We start from the raw sequence: 18845 nt of genomic DNA on the forward strand, positions 1-18845 counted from the left end.
TGTCACCTAGGGCACCCTGGACCAACTCACAATGTTGCTTTCAGTGAGCCCTGCCCAGAAATGGGGTCTCGACAAGAGGATCAGGGGTAGATGCGCTTCGAGCCCAGTGTGAATCAGTTCTGGCCAATGAAGCCAAAGCCCGGAGGTGTGGAACTCCTGAGGTTAGACAGGCTGGCGCTAGAGGCCCTGGTTCCTGACGGATGAGAACCCTCCGAGAAGACAGAAAGCCACAGAATCCGATCTGCGTGTAGGCAGAGGCATGAGACCCAAAGCTGCCTGGGGTACCTCATCTCCTGCCACAGGGGCCAAGGTTGCCTTGAACTGATTTCTTAGCCCTGAGTCCCAGCCTGCAGGAGGCGGCCAGAAGCCACGCAGCTCCCGAACTTCCCAAAAGCGCTGCTTTCTGGGCCCGGCCCACAGGTGACTAGAGGGTCAGACCAGACGGAAAGGATCCGCCTCTCCTAGCCTGGGGCTCAGAAGGGCGAAGGTTGGTTCCCAAGGCCACGTGAAGCGCCCAAACCGGCAAAACTAATGCCAGAAAAAAGTTAAGATCGCCCAGGCCTCAGCAACGAAACGTCCCTCTGTCACCCCCAAGTGCTGCTCTTGCAACAGCTGTCACCGCCGGCGCCAGTGGGACCTAGTCCAGCCCGACAGAGGTCACAGAGGAGGAGCGATGTCCCACCGCAGTTCTGGCAGGAGCCTCGGGCCGCCAGCGCCGCAGCTGCTGCTGCTGCCCTTGCTGCTGCAGCTTCCCTGGGCAGCCGCCGTGCGCCAACATAAGCCACCAGGTAAGCAAAACTAGGGGCCGCGGATTGGGGGCGCCGCCCCGTAACCCCAGGGCGCCGCCCCGTACCCCCAGCGCGCGCCCGCGGCTGGCCAGAGTCCCAGCAAGTTTGCACCCAGGGGCGTCTTGGGTCGCACTTCTTGGTGGGCAGCCTGGCGCGTTGCGCTCCAGACCGGCCGTAGATCAGCCAGCGGTGGCTTTTAAGGAGGGAACTAGGAGTCTCAGCCAGCGGTGGCTTTTAAGGAGGGAACTAGGGGTCTGCCAACTTAAAAAAGTTTTGGCCTGAGTTTTTGGCACAGCCAGAGCAGATCCAAAGGGCTCCAGTCAAAAAGGAATCTAAGTGTGTTTACCCAGATCGAACGGAGGTGTGATTTGAGGCCGGCCTGTGTTCTGCTTCTAAAGGCAGGCAAGCGACTTCGGCTTAAGAGAATTGATCGCAAACTGGTAATACGTGACAGGGACAAAACAGAAAAGAGCGATGCTCATTCCTCCAAGTGGCCTCGTAGACCAAAAGAGGGCAAAAAAAAAAAAAAAAAAAATCTCCGTTCTACAGCCCAAAGAGCCGGGGACGGGACTGGGAGGAAGTCGGGAATTTGCACAAAGATAAGACAGCTGGGTTGCCAGAGGGCCGTGGTGTAACCTCTTCCTGTCAGTAAGCAGGTCTCAACAGGCGGCCTTCCAATCTTATCCTTCCATTTGCAAAAAGACCAGAAAGAATTGTGGGTTGTGCAGACTTGGGAGACTCCAAAAGCCAAATTTGGAGAAGACGAATTCAATTTCAAAATCTTCTCCATACTGACCTTGCCCAAGGACTAGCTGGGACTTGGGCTGGGTCCCCTTCCCAAAGTCGCTCAGATTCTTGTTACCAGCCATCGACACGGACCCGCACCCTGGAGATTTTGAGGCGTTTGCTTTCAAAACCGACTCCAGTCATTCTGGTCCCGCATCTTTCCAGTAAGCGCTGGTCTGTGGCATCAGAAGACAGCAGTCCAGAAGCACCTGAGTTAGCTGCACATTGTTTCGTCTCCCCGACCACCACACACATACACACACACACACACACACACACACACACACACACACACACTTTTAGTCTTGAGAAATGGTCCTCACTGCAGACAGCAGTCCTGAAAGGCCCCTCCACGTGGGTATGAAGACAGTTAAGGATGTTTGCAGTGCTATTTGAGATGCAGGTGATTTCCTTTGTTCCTCTTTATGGATCTGTTCATCTCAGTGTTGATTCTGTACTGGTGATTTCCTCAACCTGCAGGCACACTACCTAAAATCTGAGTCGTAAAAAAAAAAAAAAAAAACAGGGACTTGGCTCTCTCCCTGTGCTCCCTGAAGTACCTAGCTCAGTTCTGTGAGCTCAGCCAGCTTTTGTCCTAACGTTTCATAGGGAGAGGTGAACTAATATGGACTCACCCCAGACAAGGCGCCCCCTGAGCCATCCTGCTGGCCCACTTCTTATGTTTGAATTTGGATTTCTTTTTATTCTAGAAATTGGCGAATTTATTTTGCAGTCACCTCTTCATGTCGTTGTAGTTACAGCACACAGGTGGCAATGGGACCTGTCTTTGAAGACTGAAAAGCCCATAAGTATTTTTAAGAACATCCTTGTCTGGTTTTGCTGTGGATGTGTGTTCAGTACTGGGGATTGAACCCTGGTCCCCATGAATGTTCAAACATTCCCCTCTGTGATGGAGCAACCCCACCTCAACTCGTGCCATTCGAGAATAATCCTCCAGGCCAAGTCGGGTGGTCACTAGAGAGAGATGGGGCAACCTCTCTGAGACCTAGAATATAGCATCTTCCTTCTTGAAACTGGTTCCTCACCTGACCGTCAGCCTTACAGGGCAAGACTCCAGAAGCCAGTATTTGCAGCATAGCAGCTGTGATCAGATCTCTGGGAGCCAGTTCACCCTGATACACACCCAAGTCTGTTCCCAGACTCTTCATTAAGTATTCATTGGAGATATAACTGTCGGGCTGACTGGGTGCTCCTGCAGCCTGCTTCAGGCATATTCTTCCTGCCACCAAGACACACGGTCGACATTATTGAGTTCGATGTCTGGGGGCCTGGCTCCTCTCCCCTCAGTAGAACCTGGAATCAGCTGGTAGCGTTTGTCTGATTGAGCCATCTGACCAAATGGTGGGTATCTGCCTGGCCACATATCCAAGCCTCACCAATGCGCTCCTACTACCCTAAATGTCATTTTGGTCTCCTGGAGGTGTAAAGGCCGACCACTGGTTGAGTCCGACCTCAATGGCTACTTTAACTCTGAATTCACTAAAGTGGGTCTCATGGTTGCTCCATGGATTTATTTTTAACACAGAAGTTCTTTATTACCTTTTATTCTTTTAAAGACAGAATATCACTGTGTAGCCCTGGCTAGCCTAGAACTCATTGTGTAGACCAGGCTGACCCAGAACTCAGAGAGATTCACCTGCCTCAGCCTCCCGAGTACTGGACTTAAAGTCATGAGCCACCACACTGGAATGGCCTTGTTGCCCTAAACACTGTTCCAATTGCTCCTGTGTGCTGTTTTAGCTCGAAAGGGTGACTGGTGAGTTACTGCTTCTTTGTACTAGGGCAAAAGAGGAACTTACTTAATATTGTTAAAAAACAAAACAAAAAGAGATAGAGGTAGTGAAATTATGGGGAAATGTTTGTGCAAAGCAAAAGTTGTAACTCTGTGTCTGCGTTGCTGCAGATGCCGTGGACATGTGTCAATCTTCCTGGGGGGAAGTTGTGGAAGTCTTTTGATTGAGATTTGAAAAGAGAATAAATAAATCCCTGAGAGAGACTGTCTTGCCGCGAAAGGCCTCCGTCAGCCTGGCGGGTGCTGCCGTGGGCCCAGCACAAAGGGCTGACCAGCGACCTAAGCATTAGTCTCTCTTTTTTTTTTTTGGTTTTTCGAGACAGGGTTTCTTTGTAGCTTTGGAGCCTATCCTGGAACTCCCTTTGTAGACCAGACTGGCCTCGAACTCACAGAGATCCGCCTGCCTCTGCCTCCCGAGTGCTGGGATTAAAGGTGTGCGCCACCAACGCCCGGCAGCATTAGTCTCTTTAAGATGCTGTAAACTCAGATGACCAACATCCTAATTCATAATTTGAAATCGTGAATCAATATCCAGAGACCAGTGAGATTGCGCAACCAGAAAGGCTCACGGGGCACAAGGCTGACCTGAGTTTGATCCCTGGGACCTGCATAGGGTAGAGGGAGGGAGATACCTGGCTCCACTCTCTAGGTGCTGGGACACACACACTCACATACATCAGTGTGCTGTGAATTCCATGTGTGTGTGTTCCCATGTGTGCCCTTCCAGTTTGGGATTGAGGTGGCCGTGTAATCAAGAAAGAATTGTGGTAGGCCTGAGGGAGTGGATGTGTTGGCAGATGAGACTCATCTCCCATTCCCAAGGAGGTCGTGATGGAGATTATTGGACCAAACACACACAAATATCTCTCATTAATGAGGGCTCTTGATGAGCCGTGACTCAGAGGGTCAGATCTGCCAGGCATGGTGACACACACCTTACTCCAGAACTCGGAAGGCAGAGGAAAGGTGATCCCTTAAACTGAGGCCCACCTGGGCTACACAGCAAAAACCAGGCCAGCCAGGGCTGTGACACTTTCCCCAAAAGAGAGCGAGTGGAGAGTGTAGGTAGGGCTGGGGGAGGGGCACGCCAAATCAGAATGAGGCCAAGTGGATGTTCAAGGGGGTAAAAACGAGGGACCATTTGGGGCCTGAGAAAACTCCAGTTATTCCTGCATTCTTGTTTTGTTGTTCCCTAACTGGTTTGTTTGTTTGTATGGGGACGGCATCTCACTATGGAGCTCAGGCTAACTTCAGATTCCCAGTGGTCCCCTGTCTCAGCATCCCAAGTGCTGGGGTTCCAGGAGTGAGCCACCATGACCTGCTGTTCCTCTCCCATTTTTGGGATGGGGTACCACACACTACTTCAGCGGGGCCCGGGAAGGTCAGTCCACAGTTGGGCATACTCATTGGCTTCCTCTAATTGGCAATTCCCCAGGAGGAATTTACCCAAACAACCTTCCTCTGAGCCTACACCAAGCTGAACACATACCATTTTCTTGCCCGGACACTGCAAAACTCACAAGGCAGTTATTTCATCAGTAACTGATGAAGACTCAAAGCAAATCTAGAAGTCAGAGAGCAGTTTCTTGGGGGCCCTTGTAGGAGGAGGAGGTATGAAGACTTACCACACAAGCGAGGCGCACGAGGTAGAGGAAGACAGACTGAGGCACTTCAGTGAGTCGCCACCCAACCCGAACAGAATAAACCTCAACCTTGGGCCTCTTACATTTGCAAACATAATTACAAGAGAGATATTAGGCCAGCCTCTCTGAAGGAACTGATGTTTGAATAAACTTGCTTTTCCTTAGAAGAACGAGCACAGAGCTGAGAATTGTATAGCTTGGAAGGAGGAGACCAAAGGGTCAGGAGTTCAAGGTCTTAGAGGGAGTTAGAAGGCAGCCTGGCCTACATGAGACCACCTCAAAACACATAACTAGGGCAGGCGACAGGCGACACATCTCAGTAGTTGAGTGCACTAGCTCCTGCAAAGGACTAGGGTTTGATCCCCAGTACCCACGTGGAGGTTCATTACCATCTTTGACTACAGTTGCAGGGGACCTAACACCTTCTTTTGCCTTCCAAATATGTCAGGCACACACAGGCACCAGACGTGCACTCATAAAAGAAATCTAAAAAAAAAAAAAAAAAAAAACCACCAAAGAGAATCCCCAAAGAAAGGTCATTTTGTGGGGAATAGCAGCCCTCGGCAGAGGTGGGCAGATACGGTCTTCGCCTTCAAAGGACTGCTGCTGAAAATGAGGTTCGAGTTAGAAAGACACAGCATCTCCTCCCACCAGTCCACCTTCTCCAACATCTGCCCCCGCGTAGATATGCTCTTCAACATGGATGATGAGTTAGCATGCTAAGGGGGTTGGAAAAAGATAGTTGAGACGCTAGAAAACAAGAAGGAATTGATAGACATCATGGAACGAGTGAAGTTATTAAAGGCGGATCAAAACCCTCAGGCTTAGGATTAATCCCAAAGACATGTCCTGTGGGTAGTAAGCTGGTTTTGGTGACATCTTCTTAAGGATGGGGTGGAGGTGTCTTCACGCGGAGGTTTGTTGGTGTCGGAGAAGCTGACTTTTGTGGTCAGGGATGCAGGTGGCTCCAGCAAGAGTGAACTGAGCCCTCGAATGCTTCTCTTGCCTGCGGCAGCCTCAGTGTGCAGAAAAGGGTTTGGGAGAAAGTTGCATTGACTTGAGCTTAGAAGAGAGAGCAGGAAGGGAAGAGGCCTGTGGGCTCACTTGCCTTCCCCCTTTCTCTCATGGTTCCCCTTTGGTGATTTCTCCCAGCCTCAGTTTTTTGTGGTAAAGTCAGGCCTGGTTCCTCATTCCAGGGGTGGGGTGGTGGTGGTGGTGGTGTGTGTGTGTGTGTGTATCGGAGAGGGAGAGACTCAGAGAAGGGATCAACTATAGCTTCTGGAGTCAGGAAGAAACTTGGAGAACAGACTCTTTATATTTGGGAAGGGAATTTTAAGATGTGCACAGCTGTCGATTATGGCTGCTCAGTTTCATTAGCAGCTCATTGTCTATTGCCAGGATTAGTGAGAGGTGTGTTTGTGTGCATATGTGCGTGCATGTGTGTGTGTATACTATTGTTGTTGTTGTTGTTTTGAGACTGTTGTTTTTCTCTGTAGCCCTGACCAGCCAGGTACTAGAAGACTGTCCTCAAACCTGCAGAGATCCTCCTGCCTCTGCCTCCTGATGCTGGGATTGCAGCTATATGCAACCATGCAAGATCTGCCAGGAATGTAATGCAAACCTTTGCTTCCATTTAACCCTTTGTAAAGGCCTTCTGCTTGGGTCTGATGACATATTTGCAATTCCAGCAAATGGGAGTCTGAGGCAGGAGGGTGGTGAGCTCTAGTCCAGCCTGAGATCCATACCGAGTGTGTGCCTCAGGCAGTCAGTAACAACAAAAATCCCTCCTTTCCAGGATATAACTGTGGTTGGTCTCAGCCTGTGACCCTGTTCGTCTTCCGGTTCAGTGTGCATGGTGATTCTTACAGATTCCAGGATCCCAGTGGGGATGGTGCCACCCGCAGTGGGTGGGTCTTCCCACATGATTCCAGATTCTGTCGAGTTGACAGTTAGCATTTACCACTACACAGATGGCCAGCACCCCACTAGACTCTCCTTCCGCTGCTGTTTCCTGAGCACCAACTCTGTGACAGGGACTCTATCTGCTGGGAGAGAAACTGTCTCTGGATTTGAGGGGTTCGCCAGGTAGGGTTAAGTGTAAAGGAGTGGGGACAGTGGCTCCTGTGAGGCGGGACAGTTTGCTGAGTCCTCACTAACCATTTCCAGAAGGTTAGAGTGGTAGGAAGAGAGGGAATATCAGGAGGAAGAAATGGCATCTCACATCAGGAGAGCTGAGCCAGTTCCTGGCAGGGCGGAGAGCTGGATGCACGGGTACCAGAGGGATCGGCCTGGAGATGCTACAGCTAGACGCCGGGACACGATATGGATTGTGAGACCAAGAGGAGGGACTAAGGAACTGATTTTTAATTTTTTATTTTTTTAGTATTTATTTTGGGATAGGATCTCACTAAGCTGTACTCAAACCTGAGATCCTCCTGCCTCAGCCTTCCAAATCCTGGGATGATGGGCCAGCATGGGTCACCATGCCTGACCATTCCTGGCTTCAAATGGGAATCTCTTTCTCTCCCCTCTCTCTGTGTCTCTCCTTGTGTGTGCATGTGTGCGTGCATGTGTGTGTGTGTGTGTGTGTGTGTGTGTGTGTATGTTAAGCCTGTGGTTAGCCACAGATGTTCCTTGGGATGCTGTCTATGTCATTTAGTTTCAAGACAGGTTTTATACTAGCCTGAGGCTAGACTAGCCTGCGAGCTACTGGCAGCCAGTACTGGAATTACAAACACATGTCACCACAACTGGATTTTACTAGGGTGCCGGAGATCAAATTTGGGTCCTTACGTTTGCTCGGCAAATATTTCACCGACTGAGCCATCCTCCCAGCCTGTAGGATAGAAATCTTTAAAAACAAACTCTGACATTGGTTACACGGGGGAAAGGCATGGGCCTTGGCTGAGTGGCGCCCCTCACGGCTCCCGTTTCCTTCAGGAATCTACTATGCAACTGCATACTGGGTACCTCATTCGAAGTCAGTGGAAGTCAAGAACGTGCTGGACAAGAATGGGGATGTCTACGGCTTCTACAATGACTCCATTACAGTCACAGGCTGGGGCATCCTGGAAATCAGAGCTGGTTATAGCTCTCAGATCCTGCCCAATGAGATCATCATGTTTCTGGCCGGCTACCTCGAGGGCTACCTCACGGCTCCGTAAGTACCCTATCTCTTTACTTTGCCCAACCGTGGCTCCTGGACCCTGGCATGGTGTGTTAGAAGTGGAAGGTAGCTGGGGTGCACTTGCTAGGTTAACAGCACCCCACTTGTACCCATCATAATCATACCCGCCCAGAAAACACAAAGCACCCAGGTCGGGCACCCACTCCTTTTCATAACACTTCTTTCTTGAAATCTACTTTTTGTTTTTTTTTGTTGTTGTTGTTTTGTTTTTGACACAGTTTCTCTGTGTAAAGCCTCTGGCTGTCCTGGAGCTCACTTTGTAGACCAGGCTGACCTTGAACTCACAGAGATCCTTCTGCCTTTGCCTCCCCAGTGCTGGGATTAAAGGTGTGTGCCACCACCATTATGTGCAGTGTATACACTTGTCCATATGAGTGTGTGCATTGTGTGCAGGTGTGCCTGCACGTGTGCAGAGGCCAGAGGTTGGTGGCGTCTCCCTTGGTCACTCTCCACTTTAATGTTTTGGAGACCAGGGTTCTCTCTGAACCTGAAGGGCTTTGATTCAACTAGACTGGACAGCCAGTGGGCACCAGGCACAGCTGCTCCTGTCTCCTCCTTTCCAGCACTTTGGGTTTTTGTTTATTGTTTGTTTGTTTGTTTGTTTGTTTGTTTTGAGACAGCATCTCACTTTGTAGCTCTGGCTGTCCTAGAACTCACTCTGTAGACCAGGCTAGTCTTCTGCTCACAGAGATCTGCCTGCCTCTGCCTCCCAAGTGAACGCTGAGCTTAACGGCATATACCACTGTGCCAGGCTGCTTAGTTTTCATTTTTAAAAAGCAGCTATGATTCTGTAACTACAATTTGTTTTGTTTTTAATTGATTGGCTTTATTTTGTTTTTGAATAAAATCTTATGTTTTGTCTCTGTGGGTTTTGTTTAGCTTTGTTTTTGTTTGGGGGGTTTGGTTTTTTGTTTGTTTCTTTTGTTTTTGTTTTTGAGAAATGGTCTCACTGTGTAGCCTTGGCTGTTTTGGAACTTGTCACGTAACCCAGGATAACCTCAAACGCCTCAAACACACGAATATTCGTTTGCCTCTACCTCCCAGGTGGGAGGATCTGGGCATCGTTGCTGCTGCAACAAGCGACCTGGTCAGACATCCAGTATCTGCAGCAGCTCTGCCGCCCTGCTTACTGAAAGGCAGACACTGGCAGGAAACTCAGCATGATGGTGTCTTCAGATCACCTCTGGGCTCGGCACAGAGCTGCCCAGAGTTGGCTGCTTGCACAGCGACTGTGTGTCCTTCACACCCCTACTTGGCCGAGGGCTGGGGAACTGATAGCAACCGTGTCCCTCTTTCTCTTCTGATGTGGCCCCAGAGATGGGGTTTCTTACCCAGTCTGCTGTACAAGCTAGCTGTTAAGGCCTACTCAGTGGAGTAGCTAGGCTGACTCGCAGGATCACGGGTTCCAGCTGCTGGTGCCAGCAGGATTCCTAGGATGGGAACTCGATGCTGCCTAGTTCACTACCACTAACTGAAAATGTACTAACCGTCTAGGGTCAGTGTTATAATTTGAATGTAAAATTGCCCCCCACACCCCGGCTGGTGGCCCTGTTTGGGGGAAGTTGTGGAAACTTTGGACATGGAGCCTAGTTGGCAGGTGCAGGCTTATAGAAGTCAAATTTAAGGGTTATAAGCCAGCTCCATCCACTTTGGACTGTGCATCACTGCTTCCTCCCCCACACAATCTGAAGATCCCAGCCACAGGCTCTTACTGGCATGAAGTCCACCCCCTACACTATGCTAGACTGCCCCCTCTCAAGGGATGGGTAAAAATAAATCCTCCCTCCCATGGGGTGCTGCCTTGGGGTACCCTGTCCTAGCAGCCCACCCCACAGGTAGTAGGGCTTCTACTTCACTTTCTTTATCTTATGTAGCCTAGATTGGCCCATAACTCACTGTATAGCTAAGGATAACCTTAAACTCCTGATCCTCCTCCCTCTACCTCCCAGGTCCTGGGATTATAGGCCTGTGCCGTCATGTCTCAGTTGAATGCTGTCCTGTTGGTTTGTTTGTTTGTTGTGTGTGTGTTGTGTGCCACGTTTGTGTGTGACCCCAGAGGCCAGAAGAGGGCATCAGATCCCCCAGAACCGGAATTATAGGCGGTTGTGAGCCACCTGATGTGGGTGCAGGAAGCACACTCAAGTCCTTTGCAAGAACAGGAAAAGTCCTAACCACCAAGCCATTTCTCCATCCTCCAAAGATGTCTTCTTGATAAAGTTTCTTATGACTGTCTCCCCACTGACTTATGGCTCCATCTCTTCCCTCTACCATCTGTAGCACCTTGAAGGTGGGGTCCCTGTTTTAACCACGCTTATGCACCCAAACACCTGGCTTGGCACTTCTGCCCACCTGTTAATTATATGCTCATTAGATTTAATTGAATCTTGTTGTTGCAGTTGATGAATCAGAAGGAAGAGCGTGTATTTCCATACAACACAGCAAGCTGGAGCCCCAGCCATGCTGAGTTTCTTCCTTCATTTTTGAAATTGATTGAGCAGCTCCCTAAGAGTTGTAAATTCAGTCTCCTGTGTCTCCCTGGTGATCTAAATGTTAAGCGACCTTGGATAGGTCATTAATAATATGAGGCATTGAAAGCTTTCTGGGGAGAAAAGGGATGAGGGTGTGGGGTCCTAGGATGCTCTCTCTGGTTGTTTAAATAAAGTGGCTTTAAAAAATGGGGTGTCCAAGACAGCTCCTGAAGCCTCCTCCTCTGCAACTTCCCTGCTGGAAGGAGTGGATTCAGTGCCCCACACACCTGTTTTGTTGCTCAGAAGGGAGAGACAGAGGTGGGCACAAGAGCATTCTTTGGTGGAGAGAGTTTCCATGTTGACACAACTGTTGCTAAGGCCGGTAAAGTTTACCAGCACCATGGTCCCAAGAGAATCGGCAATCAGTCCATCTCTTGTGTTTGGGCTACTGTCAAGAAACGCCTCAAGAATTTCTTCCACGTGCCAGGCTTGCTCCTTTTGTTTTGAGATGCTCCCAAGTCAAGTCTATAAGCAAAGGCCAAAACGAAGCTAGAGCCCCACCCTCAAAACGATCTAATGCACTATGGACTTGGAACTATCTGGAGCTTTGTGAGGACCACTGAATACAGAAGGCAGGATGACAATCCCGAGAAGTAGGCCAGTGGCCACTGCCAACTAACTGCAAGCATTTATCAAGGGTGCCGTGTTCCAGTAAGTGTTCAAAGAACATGAAGTCTTCATGTTAACTTCAGTCTATGCTAATTCTATGTTCACTGCTGGCCACATACGAGGACCATGAAAACCTGGGCACAGAGAAATGTTTTAGGTAGTTGAAAGAAAGTCAGTAAGTAGGCATCTTAGTAAGGGTTTCTATTGCTGTGATGAAACCCCATGACCAAAAAGCTTATCTTCCCTATCATAGTTCATCTCCAAAGGAAGTCAGAACAGGAGCTCAGCCAGGGCTGGCTCCTGGAGGCAGGAGCCGATGGATGCCGAGGCCATGGAGGGGGGCAGCTTACTGGCTTGCTCCCCGTGGCTTACTCAGCCTGCTTTCCATAGAAGCCAGGAACACCGGCCCAGGGATGTCCCCACCCACAATAGTCTGGGCCCTCCCTCATCAATCACTCATTGAGAAAATGCCCGTGTGAGACATTTTCTCAGTTGTCTCCTCCTTTCAGAGAACTCTGAAGTTGACATCAAACTAGTCAACTCAGTGGGGTTCCAGACTGGAAGCCAGGCTGTTTACAGTCAGTTTTTCCATTTGTACAGACACGTGCATGTAGGTTAATGACTGTGGAAAACACTCAGGCCGCCTGTCTGGTCCCTGGCGCAGGAGAGATGCAGTGAGTGGCAACTGCTACTTGGTGTGATGTTGTCATGGGGCGAAAAGATGCAGGAAGAGATGGATGCTCGCGTGTCCTCGAGATCTTCAGTGTCTGAGTGTGTGTGACAGGCAGAGATGAGCAGTGTTAACCCACAGAGGAGGGCACGCTGCAGGACCCGGAACTAAGCTTGAGAGCTCCATGAAGTTCGCGCTAGCGTCAGCTCCGCTGCACGAGACGCAGAACCATGGAAAAGTCAGGGTTCTTGCTTTTAGTCTTCAACCAATGTAGAAGCAAGCTTTGAACTCAGTATTCAGAGTCAACGTCCTTGGAGTAATGCGCTTGCCTTTGCAAGGATGAAGACCTGAGATTTATCCTCCAACCCAAGTAACAGAGTAGTAAGATGGTGCTTGCGGGAGGCAGAGACAAGCACATTGCTGGGCTCGCGACCACCAGCTCAGCCTGCATGCTGAGTCCAAACCATAGGGAAACCCTGTCTCAAAAATAAGGTGGAAAGTGCCTGAGGAACAAAATCCTTGGTTATCTGCTGGCCTCCATATGCGCGCACACACATGCATGCATGCACACACACACACATATGAGTCTGTGTCCTTGCATGGTATCAAAGATGGGTGTTGGAGAGATGGCTCAGCACGTGAGAGCGCTCGCTGCCCTTCCAATGGTCCCAGGTTCAATTCCCAGTACCCACATGGCCAGCTCACAACTGTCTGTTACTCCAGTTCCCGGGCATCTGACACCTTCACACCAATGCACATAAAATAAAGTTAAATTACTTTTTAAAAAAATTGTTTAAGCAATAAGTAGTGATATGGGAACTAAATCAAGCAATAGAGTGTAACACTAGAGAACAAAGACTTGGAATTCAGTAGGCAAAGTTCGACTCCGCCATCCTGGGCTAGAGTCTATAAGCAAGATTCCGACTTCTCTGTCGTTATAATCTCATTCCTCCAGATGGCGGTCTTAGAGGAGCTGTCGTTATAATCTCATTCCTCCAGATGGCGGTCTTAGAGGAGCCACTCCACGTAACCCACATAGGTGTGGTGTAAACATGCTTCTCCCTTCCTCCACTGACCAGTGACCCCCTCCCCGGGATGGGCCTATGCGCCTGAGCATCTTGTAGGAAGGAGGAGGTTTAGTCAGTGGTTGCGTGATGCCATTACCCAGCACCCACCACAGTAGAACAATCTCTTTTATTCTTTTGTCTTTTTTTTTTTAAATCATCCAATACATGATAAGACTGACATACTCTCCATGGTCTCCATCTGTGCACTCATTGCTACCTGCGATTTCAATGGCCATCCCCTGCGTCTTCCGGCATCTTCTCCCTTCACCCAAGGCCACTCAGAATATTTGGTTGTCTCCTGAAACTCGATGAGATGCGTAAGGACAGCTTGGACTAGGAACCCCTAAATCTGTTGCCCTGAGAAACCAGTTCAAATCATCTCTGGCCCCAGGGTTCACCATTTGTTTTTCATCTGTGACAAGACACTTGAGCAACTGTAAGGGGAAAAGGTTTGTGGGCTCCTGGTGTCAGAGTGTCAAGCCCTGGTCGTCTGGGCCCGTGGAACCCGTGTGTCAGCTGGGAGCCTCACAGGAGGGCGCTCTATTAGTGACTTTCCCCTTTACTGGTATAAAATGCTCACAAGAAGCAACTTTAAAGGGGGGGGAGATATTTGGGGGAGGGGATACAGCCCATCATGGCCGAACAGGCAAGGCCATAGGAGTTGCCTGTGGCTGGACCAGGAGCAGCTGTGCGGGTGGTTACATGGTGTCCAGAGTCAGCACAGGGCTCCAGTGGAAGGGATGACCCCGTGACCCAGAACCCTCTAGCCCACTCCAGCAGCCCCACCTCTGAGTTCAAGCTAAGTGTCCAAAAGATTCCACGATGTCCCAAAATAGCACTGCCGGCAGGGGATCAGCTGTTCACAGCGGGAGCCCCTGGAGGACATGTCACCTTCAGACCACAGACCGCAGTCGGCTTATGACATTGTCCTTCTCTGCGTCCCACATTAATTTTAACTATTGTTGTTGTTGTTGTTGTGTGTGTATGTGCATGTGCACATCCAAGGAGTCAGAGGAATGTTGGATTCCTTGGAGCTAGAGTTATAGGTAGTTGTCAGCTTCCTATGTGAATGCTGGGATTGAACTCAGGTCCTCTCCGTGACTAATTCGCACACTTGACCACTGAGCCGTCTCTCCAGTCCCACCACCTTCTTTTGTAAGGCAAAGTCTCTTCCCTGATCCTAGAGCTCACCATATCCCCTGAGCTGGCTGGCTGGCAAGCCCCCAGCAACCACCTCTCTGCATCTTCCCATCACTGGGGTTACGATCACATGTCTGTGTCGTGTGCTCAGAACCAAACTCAGGTCCTTTGGGGGAGCAGGGGGTGCCCATAACTACTGAGCCATCTCTCCAGCTCCTGAAGATACTTCTTCATTGTAAGCTAGGCATTTGTTTGGTTTAAAGAACGAAGGCGGAGGTTTGCAAGTGGTGAACATTCTAGTTAGCCGGAAGAGAAAGTTATTGCGAGCGCGAAAGCCAACATTAACCGGAATGTAACGCGTTTTCCCTGTCGTTCCAGACACATGTCCGACCACTTCACGAACCTGTATCCACAGCTGATCAAGGACCCTTCCGTCATGGATAAAGTGCAGCGCTTCATGGAGTATGTATAAAAGCTTCCTGCTCTCGCTGCCAGGGCTCCCCTGCGGCCCCTCCCTTGTCAAGCTCCTAGTCTGTCTCTGCAGCAGAGCCTTTCCCGTGGAGCGGGTCAGCTTTGCTGCTTGCTAGCCGCTTCAGCTCTTTCGGAGGTCAGGTTGAAAGTCACATTACCAACAGCTGAACCAGCTAGAAGCCATCGTCAGTGCCAAACAGACAAAGCCATATCTCTGAAGCCCCACACACAGGTGTCCCTTACTTTCTTTCTAGGCATCCCTTCTCCTCACTCCTTAAGGTGTTTCTGTGCCATGTACCCGGCAATTAACTGAGTCGGGTGTTAGGGAATATCTAAATTCCTAGCCTGGAAGGCAAGGAGATGACAGGATCTCACTGTGTAGCCCAGACTGACCTCAAATCCATGATCTCCCTGCCTCAGCCTCTGGAGTACAGAGATTACCCACGTACCCAGTTCTAAAGTCAGACTTCTAATGCTTTCTGGGGATGTTTCCATTTTAATTAAATTTTCTGGGGAGTAAAATTTAAGTATTATTAAATCAGTGGCATGCAGGAGAGTCATCTGGGAGCACAAAGGTTCTTTCCTGCGTGGTCTGCTGATCACACATAAACTCTGCATCTGTGAAAGGCTGAGAGGTGTGCATTGGATTGTCTAAGAATAAAGACGCCCGAAACAAACCAGAAATGCTTTCTGTGCGAAAAATTATGTGAGATCATTAAATCATCCCACAGAAAGAACAGAGAGCTAAAAGTAGTAAAAATGAAAAAAAAAATTTATAAAGCTGTTAAAAATAAAACATCCAGGGCATGGAGAGGTGGCTCCACAGTTAAGAGTGCTTGCCAGTCCTGTAGATGACCTGGGTTCTGTTTCCAGAACCCACATGGAGGCTCACAACCATCTGTAACTCCAGGTCCAGGGGATCCATCGCCCTCTTCTGGCCTCCACAAGTACTGCATGCACAAGGCCCCTTGACAGACTGGCAGGCAAAATACTCATACAGCATGAATTAGTAAATAATCGTTAATATCATTCCATAACGTTGATGCAGATACCAATACTAAACCGAGATAAGATGGAGAGACGAGAGAGAGAGAGAGAGAGAGAAGCAGGACCGTTTTAAACAGCCTCGTCCGACTTCAGCTCTCCTGCACACAAATGCAAAGCTACCCAGCCAGTCTTAGGTGCTGAAGCACTGTAGAGTAGCAGTCTGTGCTTGGCTTTCACGGGTTAGTATCACATGCATAGCTTTCTAGACAAGGCCCCAAAAAAGCTACACAAAGTTAACATCCTGTGGGGACACCGGAAACCGTTTAACGTGTCTACCGAAATCACGTGAGTGGCGGCTGGAATCAAATCTAGAATTTAATTATAGCAGCGTGTGTGCGGCTGTGTGACCTCTAGACTCCTGGTTTGATTTGGCTTCGAGTGAGCTATCATTGAGACCCGTGGTCAAATCAAATTTCTCCTCTAGGAAGCAAGATATGTGGACTCGGAAAAACATCAAAGAACAGAAGGATGACCCATTTTGGAGACACACCGGCTATGTCATGGCCCAGCTGGACGGGCTTTATGTCGGAGCCCTGAAAAGGGCTTACATTGAAAATATGAAGGTAAGACTTTTCAAAGTGTCTCGGAATTCATATGGCCTGAGAGATGGAAAAAAATATTTTGAATCCAAGGTTAGGGATATAGCTTTGTTGTAGAGAGAGCACTTATCTAGAATGTTCTCAGTTCTATCCCCAACGTCATAAACAAAACAAAAACCTCCTCATCTAATTGTTCTTACAGAAGTCCATTTTAATAAATCCAGCTGACAAAACAAACAAACAAGCCAATTATCAAGAGTACAGGGCCAACCTGGGCTACTTAGTTAACTCCAAGCTAGCCTGGGTTTACACAGGGATACTCTATCTCAACAAGAACGACAAACAGGATTCTAAACTACTGTTCAGCACAAAGTTTTGGTGCAAAACACAGCTTGTTTCTACTTTTGTCCAACCTTCTCTCTACACAGCTCATGCTGAGGTTTAAGAGCCAGTTACAAACATACAGGCTTTTTAGCTTACTTGACAGAGTTTTTGTGTTTGAAATTGCCCTCTCATTAAGACAAAAATGTCTTAGTATAGAAATTCTGATCACCACGCCCAGCGATAATCACATAAACACACCAATGTGCAAAGCTATGTGTATTCATTCTGGAAGGAAACTAAGAAACCTTGAGGTGCCTAAGGTAGCAGCTGACATAGTTTCAAAAGTGATGGATAATTTGTGCCCTTGGGGTAATATGTGGGGTTGTGTGAGTGTGTATGTGTGTGTAGATATATACATAGGACAAGATATTTGGAGAAAATTCACCAAAATGATGTTCATAATCCTAAGCCATAAGAGATCACTCTTGCTCATAAATTAGAAATACGACTTAAAGGCTGGGCAGGGTGGCACATGCCTGAAACTCAAGCCCTTGGGGTGAGGAGGTGGATCAGAGTTCAAAGCCACACAGGCTGGTTAGTTTTAACTGTCAACAAACAGAAACTAAGAATCAGCAGAGAAGAGGACTGAGGGACTGTCTAGATCAGGTTGGCCCTGGGCCTGCCTGTGGGAGATGGCCTTGAGGGCTGAGGGGAAAACCCACCCTGAATGGGGGCAGCACCACATGGTGGCCTGTGCCCTGGACGGGGGAAGCGTAGAGAATGTGAGCTGAGTACCAGGCTCAGGAGCAAGCAAGCATTTGTTCTCTGTTGGCTGTGATGCATCTTGACCTCCCTGAAATGATGGACTGCAACCTGGGCTCATAAGCCAAGCAAATCCTCTCCTTGCCTCCACTGCTTCTTGTCCAGTATTGTGTCGCATCAACAGAAACGAAACTGGGACAGCCACCTTCCGCTGCAGAGGGAATTGGAGGCCAGCATGACCTTCATGAGACACTATGTGTGCTCGCTAGTTTTATGTCAGCGTGACACAGGCTAGAGTCATCTGAGACAGCACATTTGTGTGCTGATGTGATTATCGCTGGGTGTGGCCATCAAAATTTATAAACTAAGACACTTTCATCTTAATGAGACAGTAATATAAAACACGAAAACTCGCATTAAGTTAGCTAAAAAAAACTGTATGTTTGTAACCAGGTCTTAAACCTCAGCTTGAGCTGTGTATAGAGAAGGCTGGAACATCATTTAATTAAAAAATGCCTCCATAAGATCTGCTGTAGGCAAGCCTGTAGGGCATTTTCTTATTTAGTAATTGATGGCAGAGGGCTCAAGCCCACTGTGGGTGGTGCAATCTCTGAGCTGGTAGCTCTGGGTTCTATAAGAAAGCAGGCTGAGCAAATCAGTGAGAGCAAGCCAGTAAGCAGCCCCCCCCCCCCCCCCCGCCCCATGGCTTCTGCATCAGCTCCTGCCTCCAGGTTCCTGCCCTGTGTGAGTTTCTGCCCTGATTTCCTTCCGTGAAGGACTATGGTGTAAAAGTGTAAGCCACATAAACCTTTCTCTCCCCAAGTTGCTTTGGTCATGGTGTTACATTATAGTAATAGTAACCATGACTAGGACACTATATAAAAAAGAGAGAAAGAAGAAAGGAAGGAAGGGAGGGAGGGAGGAAGGAAGAAAGAAAAAAAGAGAGGAAGAAAGGAAGGAAGAAAAGAAAGGAAGGAAAAAGAAGAAGGAAGGAAGGAAGGAAGGAAGGAAGGAAGGAAGGAAGGAAGGAAGGAAGGAAGGAAACAATAAGTCTATTGAGAAGATAAGAGCTCAAGTCTCTTGTTTCAGGCATGATGATCTGGGTTCAATCACTATGCAGAGATAGTGGAAGGAGAAAATTGACTTACAAATTGTTCTCTGATGCCCATATGTGCAGTGTGGCATATGTGTATACCACACACACACACACACACACACACACACACACACACACACAGAAACAACTTCTACCCTCCCCCAACACACAAAAATATAAAATATAGTTTAAACATTTTTAAAGAATAAAACCCTAGGGGTCTGCAGGGATGGATCAGCAGTTAAGAGCCCTGGCTGCTCTTGCAGAGGAGCTCCAGTTTAATTCCCTGCGCCCACAATTGGGTTCACATGTTTGTTTAACTCCAGTTCTAGAGGACCTTGTGCCCTCTTCTGGCCTTCTTGGGTACTGCATGTA

At 48.8% G+C, this 18845-nt stretch overlaps 1 protein-coding gene across 1 annotated transcript in view; it reads left to right on the forward strand.

Moving 5' to 3' along the window:
* The first annotated feature begins 242 nt into the window (after positions 1–242).
* Plbd1 (phospholipase B domain containing 1) overlaps positions 243–18845 on the forward strand; it is a 49991-nt gene continuing 31388 nt past the window's right edge. Inside the window, exons 1-4 of the mRNA XM_050135201.1 lie at positions 243–788; positions 7971–8190; positions 14610–14693; positions 16174–16312. Coding sequence (XP_049991158.1) covers positions 674–788; positions 7971–8190; positions 14610–14693; positions 16174–16312 — 558 coding nt within the window. The 5' untranslated portion in view covers positions 243–673. The remainder of the gene's footprint in view (positions 789–7970; positions 8191–14609; positions 14694–16173; positions 16313–18845) is intronic.

This window comes from Alexandromys fortis, unplaced genomic scaffold (assembly GCF_014885135.2).
Source record: "Alexandromys fortis isolate MF-2015 unplaced genomic scaffold, M_Fortis_MF-2015_v1.1 scaffold_21, whole genome shotgun sequence".
NCBI lineage: Eukaryota > Metazoa > Chordata > Mammalia > Rodentia > Cricetidae > Alexandromys > Alexandromys fortis.